The 12,801-nt window shown below is 34.2% G+C and overlaps 1 protein-coding gene across 1 annotated transcript; it reads right to left on the bottom strand.

Moving 5' to 3' along the window:
- Positions 1-9,593: 9,593 nt before the first annotated feature.
- LOC142609748 (uncharacterized) lies at positions 9,594-11,838 on the bottom strand. Its single transcript, XM_075781456.1, has one exon. The coding sequence runs from the start codon at positions 11,702-11,704 to the stop codon at positions 9,728-9,730; it is 1,977 nt and encodes a 658-aa protein (XP_075637571.1). The 5' UTR covers positions 11,705-11,838; the 3' UTR covers positions 9,594-9,727.
- Positions 11,839-12,801: the final 963 nt, after the last annotated feature.

Below are 12,801 nucleotides of genomic sequence, written 5' to 3'. Positions count from 1 at the left end.
TAAATCTGTTTACACTAATAACTAATTAGTGTCTTGATTTTTCTTTTTAAAGTTATATATCTCGAATAAAACATTTTTAGCTATTCAAATTCAATTATAGTTTTTCAAATTTTGGCTCTTTATAAAATATATAAAGATAAATGCACTATTCAAATTTTGGCTCTTTTATAACTGTATTCAATTTTGGTTAGAAGAAGTCAAGTTCACTGTTCACAGAAGATTTTGTCTTCAAGTTACTCGCAAAAAATCACGTGAATTTTAAATACAGTTCTCCTTAATGGAAGCAATCAAGGAATAAGCAAAAGGCAGATTCTGTTACAGCAACTTTATTTTATAAGTGGATGTTGTTAGATTTTGCTTTTCTAACTCTGTTCTGATTGGCTTGTTCATTATTCAAGCATATCTGATTGGTAGCAGTTGAGTCCAGCTTAGCATTCCTATAAACAAATTATTGTCACCCTATGAGTCTATGACCTTAGTTTTTAGAGGGTGCAAAGGTCGGATCAGAGATTTTTCAACCTAATTCAACCCTTTTAGGTTGAGAAATTTTCAACCTAACCCAACCAATTACATGGGTAGAAACCATCTCAACACATATCATTAGAGTTGAGCATAAATGTTTCATGCCTTGTAAAATTGGAATTTTATAAATTTTTTTTTCATTTTTCAATACATTGTTATGATATGACTGAACTATATTCCAAATTCGTCAAAAATATTTATCAAAGTACCAAATTTTTTTTTTGAGAGAATCAAAATACCAATATAAGTTAAATAATAAATAAAAACTAAAATAATGTCAGTAAAATAAATTTATATATGTTAAGTCGAGTCAAATAGTTTTTCAACAAAAAAAAAAAAAAAAACTAGTAGCTTGAATCTAACCCAACCCAACCCGAGGCTCAAAAAAATTGTGAACATCAAACAAAAAGAAATGTGATCATAAGATTATGACATGATCCTAACCTTTACTCTCACCCAACACACAATGCTTTGGGGAGTGAAAGTTCCATTTGGACCAAAAGCCATTGGCTAATACTTAATACATTATGATCACTCCCATAACTATCTTATTACCTATCTCATTCTATTAAACTAAATGAGTAATTTGAAATGTCAATGTGTATGAGATTTAGTGATATTCAATATCTTTGTGATTTAGTGATACTCGCTAGTTTGCCATAAAAAGAAAACTTGGGTTCCAATTTGTACACTTAAGATAAGAATAATTTAGATGTTAAGTTATAGAATCATGTTAGGACTTTCAATATTACATAATTGTGAGATCAAACATTTAACCCAATTTAACATGACCTTGTTGTTGTGAACTACTTTGTGATGACAAATTATTGTCAACATTCAACCCAATTTAACATGACCTTCTTGTTGTGAGTGATGAGAAATTATTGTCATCCTTTTGGCAATGTCTCGTGGAAATGATTAATGTGTTATGCTATCTGTTTCCCAAAGAAAGTGGCACTCATGGAAGTAAAAGCAAGGAACAGTTCTCATGAAAGTTTTAATTTTCCCTACAACATCTAGCTAACGCCTTGCTGGATTGAATTGGACCTGAACTGAAAGTTTCTCTTCATTTGATTATTTAAATAGAAGAATACTCTATTCAACTCTAATTCGTGTTGCAAATTGTAACAGGGTTGTTGGATTCCTTAATAGTTTTTTTAAGAAAATTAAATGACGAACTTATTGAAACTTTGCAGGGAAAAAAATAAAATAAACTCATTGAAATTTTGAAAAATTACACCAACACATAATTACCATTTGAGAAGAAATTATCCACCCCAGTGCTATAGATAGAAAATCGAGTAATGCAAGAATGCTATAAATTTTATTACATAAATCTTATAAATTGTGGTGTCAATTTTCAAGTACAAAACCAAAAAGAAAATTAATTTATTATGTTATTGATAAATGACTATTTATAATCAGTGTTATTTCTTTAATTTATTTCCACTCCTCTTAGGTTATTAGAACACAGAATTTATAGTGAAATTGAATGAACAAATGCAATCTTTTAGAAGACTTGGCTGATCATGTAAAGCTTAACATTTAGGCTAGGCAAACTATTTCAGAATTCATGACAAGAGGAAAACTAAAATTTATTAGGTTAGAGTTAGAGTAATCTTAACCACACTACAAGCTACAAAGCTAGTCAAGTTGATCTATTTTAAATTTCTTCTTTTTCTTCTTTTCTTTTTTTCCATTTCTCCTTTTACAGGGATTTAATTCATATTTTGTCATGACCCACACAAATATAGTACCTTAACTCTATAATAATAATGACGATGACGGTGATGATCATAAAAAAAAAAAAAAAAAAGGTATTACATATTTCATACCCATCCAGATGATACTTTATAATTATGCTAAGAGAGTGTGTGCATTTTTCCCGGAAAGCTGAAACAGTTAAAACTTAAAACCACAAAACTTTTCTTCTTTTTTTGGTTTAATTTTCTCCGCGTTTCAGTATACAAACAAAGCTGAAAGCTTATTACGTAATGAAAGAATGATAGTTACTTGTCAGTTTATCTGGCAAGGTAAAAGGAAAAGCAGAAAGACGTGATGAAATCCAAGCCCATAAATATACAAAGGTTGCCATCATTTGCACCCCAATTAACATATAGAAATGGACATATGATAAGATGCTGGACCACCTTGCACCAATTGAGACCTAATGACACACAGACCAGACCATGACTCTTTTGTTTCAATGTGCTGCTCAGGCCTCTGGTACCAAGAGAGTCACAATCGCACCCACTTTATTGTTATGCTATTTCAAATTTTAAAAGAGGGAAGGTTTTTTATTTTTTACGTATATAATAAGTAGTTAGATTATTTCACTTTTTACCTATAAAACATTCCGAAACTCTCCATTAGCCAATAGTGTGGTAGATGGAACTTGGAATATTTTGATTTATAGTATGCTCTTTAAATTCATTGAACTCACCACCCGAGTGTCTTTGAAGGGATGAAGGAAAGATACATATTGTTACATGTACAAGGAGCACATCGTATTCAGCTTCTGACATACCATGTTCATGAGGCAAATGCATCTTTTAATTATCAAATGCTGACAAACAAGCTCATGCTTAGCTTATGAAGATTTGTGTGGTGAGTGACTTGGTCAATGTCATTATCAAGTGTTAGCAAACAAGCACTAGATTGGTTAATGTAATTGTCGTGAGCAAGATAGTCAAAAAACAATTAATGTTGGTTTGGCGTGTTTGTTCAGGTGGTATTTAAGAGATGATTATCTAGCATTTGGATTTTGGGATGCATGCAATATCACATTCGTGACAAGTGTGGGCCTAGATGATGTGAGTATGATTCTATATGCATTCAAAACACTAGATATTTTTTCATATTCTATAGCACCATGCTATAGGTACTTAACAATATGGTAATTGAGTCTTAAAAAAATGATAAGGAAATTGAAAACATGTTCCAAGTTTTAATATTCACTAGCAGTAGACTCACTGAGAATATTTAATTATTTTGTAATATGCTATAATGTATAATTTATTCTCTAAAAATTATTGAAAATAATTTGTTCTCTTTAAAAATTGAATTATTTTAAAAAGTATTATCGATTTCCGTTCTATTATTTTGGATTTTTCTTAATAACTAAATCATGAAATCAATGAAGAATAAAAAACAAAAAACAATGTCTATACTTATCTATACCATATATAATAATGGAAGTTTTGAAAAAAACAATTCTTTCTTTTCTTAAAGTTCCTTAGAAATGTCTTTAGCCACTTAAGAAACCTTCATTGTTAAACTCTCATGTATCTAGGTCAATGATCCTAAACCCTGCAAGAACCAAATTCTACATTTAGCATTATCAAAATCAAATAAAAATTAAATCCCCAATTAATCATGTTTTGAGATTTTCTATTTCTTCGTGACCAAACTTTTGAGGTAGATTTTTTATTGTCTATTGGACTATATGATCAAATTATTATATGCTACACATAATAAGAAAAAGTGTGCTAAACATAATATTTGTTGAAGCCAAACAGAATTTGAGAAATGTTCCACAACAAAAAAGAACCATTGAGTCAAAATATATGAAAGCAGTAATTGGAATATAATTACAACGTATACTCTATTATTGTTTCAAAACAATCATAGGTAAATACATTAAACTTTGGTTTTCTATTCTTCATTTTTTTACATAGAGTTAAACAAATGTAAAATGTAAGAAAACTAAAATGTCAAAGATAAATAAATTGAACAGGAAAAACACAAATATAAAATAAAAATGATACAATATGAATATGAAGTAAGAAGTTGTCGTAGGAATTTCTAATTCTTGAAAACCCTTCTCATAACAGACAAACCAATCCTAGTCACCCATAGCCCCAAAGTGATCACATTGTCGACAACCCACAAAAAAACATATCATCCACAAACTTTAGAAATCCAATGGAAAAACTGAAGTGGGGGGAAAAGAAAAAATAAGAAGGAAAAGAACAAACCTCAAAGGGACTTTCCAAATCTGATGCCACTTTGGCAACTTTTTGCGGAGGTAGAGAGAGCAACTGTAAATTTATAGTGCTAAAAACAACGAAATGGTTTTGAAAGGGAAAATGAAGAGTTGAGAATTGGAAGAAGGATAAATTAATGGTGACTTAGATTTAATGAGTTAAAGAATGTGTAAAGTTGTTCATGGTGAGTTGGATTTAATGAGTTAGAGAATCGGTAATGTTGCACTATTTATTTATATATTAATATTGTTTAAAAAATGAAATGAAAAAAAAAAAAAGTGACATGGTTGATGATGTGGCTCAACTGGAGTATAGTAACAATAAATGCTGTGCTTCAACTTTTATATATATATAGATTCTGTCAATAGAATTTATACATTAAATTATAATATAGAAGAGAAAAGTAGGATGATTTGTAGTCCTGTATACCTTAGCTTCACCATTGCTTAAAAATTACAGAATAAGAAGAAAGGATCAATAAATAAAACCCAAAAAACCCTTAATCACAGCCCAATCTCAAAATGCTAATAGCAAGAGTGGCTACAATAGCAACCTTTGGCACCTCACTAAAAGAAGAGATATACCTTTGAATAAACTTTTTTTAGAATTGCAGAAAAGGCTAATTCTCCAACCTTTAATCACCTTAATGATTGTAGTTTGTTGCACTCTTACAGTTGCTCAGATTCCCACCTGATGAACCATAGCTTCAAAATAATAATTAGTCATTTGGTTGGGAGGATAATTAATCACTGTAGCCTACCCCAATATTAGTTTATCATATATCTTAAATTAGTAAGCAAGCTTATCAAAGCATAGAAACAAAGCTGATTGCCTTTCACCTCAAGCTTCCTTGAATGCTCGATTGCCTGTGCTGCTGTGCATGTTTTTAGCAATACATGCTGCATCTTTATCTTCTACTTCTTTTTCCTTTGGGAGACAAGAAGTAAATTTTTTGTGAGAAGGGATAAACTCAAATACACAAGGATTATACAAGAGAACCTCATAAAGAAGTATAATGTAAGGTTCAAATGAATTACAAAATGAACAACAAGAGGGATAGAAGCTTCACCAATAATAGTTGACAACTGATACAAAATAAAATAGCAAGAGAGGTTTAATCCATAGAGGCCTGTATATTCCCTCCTTGAGGTTTGTATAAAGGCTTGTATAAATGAGTGGGAATATTTTTGTTTAAAATTAAAATCGTTGAGGAAGTCTCATTGTGAGAGGGTATATGACTTATTTGTTGTATTTATAAAAACCTCAAGGAGAAAGTATCATGTTTGTTCATTCTTTATAGGAAGTATCATTTTGTGAAACCTCAACCTCAAAGAAAGTTGTAGATTATTCATCACCATTGAATTATATATTATAGTTGACAAATCCAACGGGGGCAATTATTTATGCTGGTAGTGCTTGTACTTTCTTTCGAGTAAGGAAGGATGAGAGTTGGGATTAGGTTTGATCTTAAGAATCAATGACCTAGAATGATCATTTACTCTGTTTTTTGTTAGTGCCAAGTGTAGTGTCATAACATTTATTCCAAAGTCGTATAGAATTGGTTCTAGGAGAGACGAAATATTATGTGAGGAAGTCGTGCATAAACTCATATTAACCTTACATGTAATATTTTTTTTAAGGGTGAAATTCAAGAAGATTTTATAGGAACATTAGAAACTGTCATATTATTTTATATGTCGTATTTATATAAACTTTTAAGGAGGGAATATTATGTTGTCTATAATTTGGAAAGGGTATCATTTCATAAAATCTCAATAGGCGTTGCTATCAATATCATTACCAATGATAATCCATAGTCCAAACCACTTCAGTCTCAAAGCTATTAAACAATACATTCCGAAAACAACAAAGCCAATAAAAAATGTGCCAAAATGAGGGAAAAAGCGAGCGTACCTTGTCTAAAAAGGGCAAACTAAAGGTCTGTTTGAGATCCGCTTATTTTGCTAAAACTGAAAACTGTTTACTGAAAGTATTGCAGATAAAAGTAAAAATTAACTGAAATAGTACAGTGAGACTCATGAATAGTACCAAAAAGTGTAGTGAAACTCATGAATAGTACCAAAAATAAGCTGAATAATAAAATAAACTGATGAATTTCATCCATGCCAAACACACATTGACTACTTTCATTCCCTAAATATCATGCATGACTAAAAAAAGGATTAGACCTTTATTCGGAATCCAAACGTTTATGTTTCATTTTTATCTATTTGAAGAACAATCCCCCAATAAATGGTGAGTCTCTTCAGAACACCACCAAACACAATGTCATGCAGCAACCAAATTGGAGCATCAAGACATTGTCACAGTTATTTGTTATACAACCCTTGTTGTAAATTCTACAGAACTGGTTTCAAACCAAAAGCACCAATTCAACACCCCCCCCCCTACCTCTCTTTTTCCCCACCCTAATAACAAATATTAATCCTCTCGTATAAAGTATGTCAAAGCTTTACAATTTGTTTTAAAATGGAAAATGAATCATAAAACATTTAAGAAGATTTGCGCAAAGCATTCAACTGCTGAACTTAGATGATAGCTTTAAATCCCCAAACCATGTATTCAATCTCCTCTCTTGTTTCCAACTGGCCTCGGCTGATCTGTCCACGAAAAGGGAAAAAAATTATACTTAATACAATCTGTCATCTCAAATTTCAACTGAATCAACAGAACAATAGAAAGCTAGAGTATTAGCAGAAAAACCTTTTTAATCACTAGGTAGTCATAAATACTGATGGTAGTTCTTTCCCTGTAGTGCTTATAAAAAAAAAAAAGTTCTTTCCTTTCCTTTCTTTTTTTTTTTTTGATGTTTCATAAATCAAAAGCCTCATGTACACCGGGAGTGTACATGGAAAGGATTACATCAAGATCGGAAATTACAATGATCAAGCATAACAAAAAAATTAGAGCAAGAAAAGAAGTGAAAATAGAACACCAAGCAAATAAAGAGCGGAGGAGGAGAGATTTAATCGCAAGAATTGACCGTTCCGTCCCCTCAAAGCATCTGATATTCCTTTCCCGCCAAAGACACCATAACACACAATGTGGGACAGCCTGCCATAGGTCTATATTGCGCTATCTACCAAATGGACCCTGCCAAGATGCAAATAAATCTACAACATGAGGCATCACCCAAATCACACCAAAAAGGCTCCAAACCATAGACCATAGCTCGAAAGCAATGGGACAATGAAGAAGAAGATGGTTTACTGACTCCCCACTTCTTTTACACATATAACACCAATCCATGACAGGTACACCCTTATTCCACAATCTATAAAGGGTCAAAATCTTGCCTAAGACGGCAGTCCAAGAAAAGAAAGCAACTCTAGGAGGGATGTTTGAGCCCCACACAGGTTTTCACGGAAAGAGGTTGTCAAGGGTCGAGAAGAGGGATAAATAGAACTCACTAACCTTAAAGCCCTTATTCTTTGTCGACTTCCAGCAAAGTTTGTCTTGCCCCTTACCAGTAAAGGTCATAGAGTGTATAAAATTCCAAAAAATATCAAATTGTTCCATCTCCCAATCTTGGGGCTCTCTATAGAATTGAAGATTCCAAAGTAGTCTCTGATTAGGAAAAGACATGACATCCACAAGATAGGAATCCTTGTTACAACTAAAGCTGTAAAGTTCTGAAAATGCCTCCCAAAGAGCACAACCCCCACACCTCAAGTGATGCCAAAGTTTAATTCTATTACCATTGCCAACTTTGAAGATGATGGATTTAGAGAAAGCTGGCCAACCTTGTCTTATAGTTCTCCACAGACTAACACCATAAGCAGCTGTTACTTCTTTTGTACACCACCCACCCCAAATATTCCCATTCACCTCTTCCTTTCATTATGCCTATAGTAGCTAATGACAGAATCAACAACCGAAAGTTTGACTTTGAATTTATAAGCCATATTTTAAATAAACATGTTTACGAGGAGTGAACAAACAAGTAGGATATGTATTTTCATATAACTCGCTGAATATTTATCTATCATAACAAAATTGATTGAGAGTTCTCTATCCCATTAGTCTAGACCATAATCTAATTCATTAGCCTAGATTGTGTTGTCTCTCAAAAGTTAAAACACAGAGAATGAGTACTGTTTATAGTTGCACTAAAGATTTTGCATTTTATCAGATAGATAATGACTAAAGTGCTCCATGGGACATACACCACTAAGGTACCTAGTACCGTACATGTAGAATTAGTACTTTTTACAGTTACAGACCATAGGTTTTGCCCTATATCAGATGGACATAAATTGAAGTTGTATCATTGAAAAATGAAGAAAAGCTTGCAATTTTTCCAAGTTTTTATATTTCATCTAAACACTTGCTCCTTGCAATTGAGCAAATCCCATATATATGACCGACAAAGTTACCAGACAAAAACTCGAAAACCACAGCTTTTGAACTGATGAGATGACCATATCCATAAATAATTCAACAAGCCCATCATAGGAAAAACAAAAACAGAAACAATTATAGGGAAATCTCACAACTTTAGAGTGATATAACCAAACAGTTATAGTTTTGCATGGATCAGCAAAGTAAAACAGGAATTAAAGAGACAGAAGGATATATTACAATACATCACAAATAATCAGCATGGTAGAGAAATATAAGAAATTGTAATAACCAAACAGTTATAGTTTTGCAAGGATCAACAAAGTACAATAGGAATTAAAGACACAGAGAAAGATATATTACAGTACATCACAAATAATCAGCGTGGGTTTTAGAGACAAACCAGAAAGCTTTGGACTTCTGAATTTGACAGTCCAATCAGCCAACATGGAAGGGTCCCATATCACCAGTTCTAAGAGAGCCAGCAACCTCATCAGCAACTGTCAAACAAGAAGAAACCTACCCAGACAGAGCCACCCACAACGTCTTTGCCATCCACAGAGTCATGGCCCATGGCCTTGCCATTGCCTCTCTCTCTCTCTCTCTCTCTCTCTCTCTCTCTCTCTCTGTTTTGTATAAATGAAAGGAGGGGACTTTGGCCCATAAAAGTGAAAAAAACAGTACAACATTACCCTTCTCTCTCCAATTTTTGGTTCATTTTAACTTATAAATCATCCTAGATGATCAGAGCATCATCCAATTGAATATGGCCGACTAATAGGTAGATGCTCCTAATTAAGCATCATTTCTACATGTGACCTATAGTAGCACCATCAAACATTACGTCAATTCAAGTCTTATGTTATTGCAAAATCCTCATCCATTATCAAATCATCATGTGGTACACATCCAACCTTCTTCATTTTTCCATGAAGATCATGAAGTAAAGAACAAATAAGTTCAGATTGACTATTAGACTTATCACCAACTACAAACACATATGGTCTATTCCCAATTTCTATCCAACTGCAACCAGGTTGCTTTTTCAACCCCTTATCCTTCATTTTCAACCTCATATTAGCTGCTTCCCTCCATTTCCCAGCTGAAGCATATATGTTAGACAACAATAGATAAGTGCCTGCATTCTTTGACTCCACTTCTAAAAGGTCTTTTGCAGCTAGCTTCCCTATGTTCACATCCCCATGAACATTACATCCAGCAAGTAGAGCCCCCCAAATAGATGCTGATGGTTTGTTCCTTAGCCGCTTTATAAAATCAAAAGCCTCTTTAAGCCTCCCTGCACGGCCACAGAGATCAACCAAGCATGTGTAGTGATCTTCTCTCACAATTATGGACCCATCTTTCACAAGCTCATCAAAGTATTTTAGCCCCTCCTCCACCAAACCAGCATGGCTACATGCTGAGAGCAGCCCCACATAGGTGACATCATCAGGCTGGACCCCTAATTCCCTCATTTCATTAAACAAACTAATTGCCTCTATGCCGCATCCATGGTGTGCATAAGCTGCAATCATGCCATTCCAAGAAATCAAATCCCTATGGCTTGGCAGCCCATCATCAAACATCTTCCTAGCAGCACCCAACTCTCCACACTTCGAATACATGTTTATGAGTGCTGATACCACAAATGCACAACCTTGATAGACTGTTTTACTTATCATCTGATGAACTTGTTGTCCCTCACTAAGACCTGCTAGATCACTACAAGCACCCAAAACTGTTACAAAAGTTCCTTCATTAGGTTTCACCCCATCGGCCACCAGCATTTTGGAGAAAATCTTCAGGGCTTCTTCACTTTGCCCATCCTGAATATACCCTGTGATAATCGCAGTCCAAGATATGACATTCTTTTGGGGCATTTCATTAAACAACTTCCAAGCCCTACCTAACTCCCCATTCTGAATAAATCCTGTAATCATGGTATTCCATGAGGGCATATCCCTCTCAGGCATTCTCTCAAACAAGCTAAGAGCCTCATCCAACTTCTTATTCTGTGCATAACCAGTAATTATAGCATTCCATGAAACCACATTCCTTTCAGGCATCCTATCAAAAAGTAACCGTGCCTCCTCAATCCTACCATTTTTTGACAAACCCGCAACCATTGCCGTCCATGAAATCACATCCCTCTCAGGCATCCGTTCAAAAAACCCCTGTGCCTCATCGATCCTCCCACATTGCGCCAACACCGTAATAACAGTATTCCACGAAACCACATTCCTCTCTGGCATCCTATCAAACAAGTCCAAAGCTAAATCAATTTTACCATCTCTTGCATACCCATCAATCATTGTGTTCCAAGAAACCACATTCTTAACCGGCATCTCATTAAACAAACTCTCAGCTTCCTTAAACCTTTTCAACCTTACATACCCACCAACCAAAGCTGTCCAAGTAACCACATTCTTCTTAGCATCCACTCTATCAAACAACCTCCTTGCCTCCTCAACCATCCCACGCTTAACATACCCTGCGATCACCGTTGTCCAAGTGACCACATCTCTCTCACACATTTGATCGAACACTCGGCGTGCATCCCCAATTCTACCCTCTCTTAAAAACTTGGTGATCAGCCAATTAGTCCTTGCCAAATACGAATTGGCACTAGAATCTCTTCTGGGTATCTCAAATTTGGCCATTCCGGGCACATTCATCGAGTGATAAAGATCAGTTCTGGGTCTTCCACAAAAATTCCTAAGATTGCATAGTAATGGAATAACATATTGGACACAACAGCCGAAAATGGGTGATCTATGAATATTGCTGAATTGTCTCACTGTCACATTGGTTGATACTCGAAAATTTGCTAACATTTCAATCTAAAAAACTAATAATCCCTATTACTGTATCCCATGAAAAAACGCTAACATTTCAAGCTACAAAGCTTTTAGCAAAAAAGTAACTCCTCCGTTTGTTTCGAAGTAAAAATATTTTCATTTACAGTCACAAACCCACGAACCCAATCACCCACCGCAACCCACAAACCACCCAATCACCCACCGCAACCCACAAACCACCCAATCACCCACCGCAACCCACAAACCCAGCCACCCACCACAACCAGAAAGCCATCCAAAAACGAAGAAGAAAACTTACGAAAGTCGAACCGAGATTCTGTGGGTGGAGCACACTATGGCGGAGGTGGATTAGGCGATGAGTGTCTCCGACGAATTGATCGGTGGCCGGTGATGAGTGGCTCGGTGGTCTGGTTTGTGTGGGAAGAGCGAAGAGTGCAGAGAGGAGACAGTGTTTGTCGTAGAGAGCGGGAGAGTTGTATGAAAGATAAAAAAGTGTAAAAGCTGAATTTTACCCTTTTTTTTTTTTTTACTGTAAAATATTACTGTTGGCCAGATTTACGCTTACAAATATATAAAATATTTTGTAGAGGTTAGAGGGGTTTCAGCAATATTGTTTGTATTTTTTTGATATACATATGGGTAAAAAATTATATAAAAATACGTAAAATATTATTTAAAAACTGAAAACAAGTATTTAAAATACTTTAGCAAACGCACCTTAAGTAATTCCGAACTACAATCTTTTATCTTATATTGAGAAACTGAAGCTAAATGAATGCATTTGTAAATTTTTTATTTTTTTACTTTGATTTTGGTGGTGCTGTAGTTGCACCGAGTTGAGAATTTGAGAATACGAGGAACGAAAGAATCATTGAGACAATACGAAAAAGGGAGGGAAAATGAACTTTTTGTTGAATAATGGGTGGAACTTGGAAGTGAAGAGGAGGAAAATTAATTGGAAGTATTTTTTTTTTGAGCAAATGCAACCCAAAAGTTTGCATAGATAAACTTTTATTGGTTTTTGACTGGAGTCATTATTAACATCATGTTTTTACTTGTTACTAACAATAAGTAAAATTAGTTAGTTGTGAAAAAAAAAATTCAATATTTTT

Source organism: Castanea sativa, chromosome 9, assembly GCF_040712315.1.
Source record: "Castanea sativa cultivar Marrone di Chiusa Pesio chromosome 9, ASM4071231v1".
NCBI lineage: Eukaryota > Viridiplantae > Streptophyta > Magnoliopsida > Fagales > Fagaceae > Castanea > Castanea sativa.
This window is presented reverse-complemented; position numbering and strand designations above follow the sequence as displayed.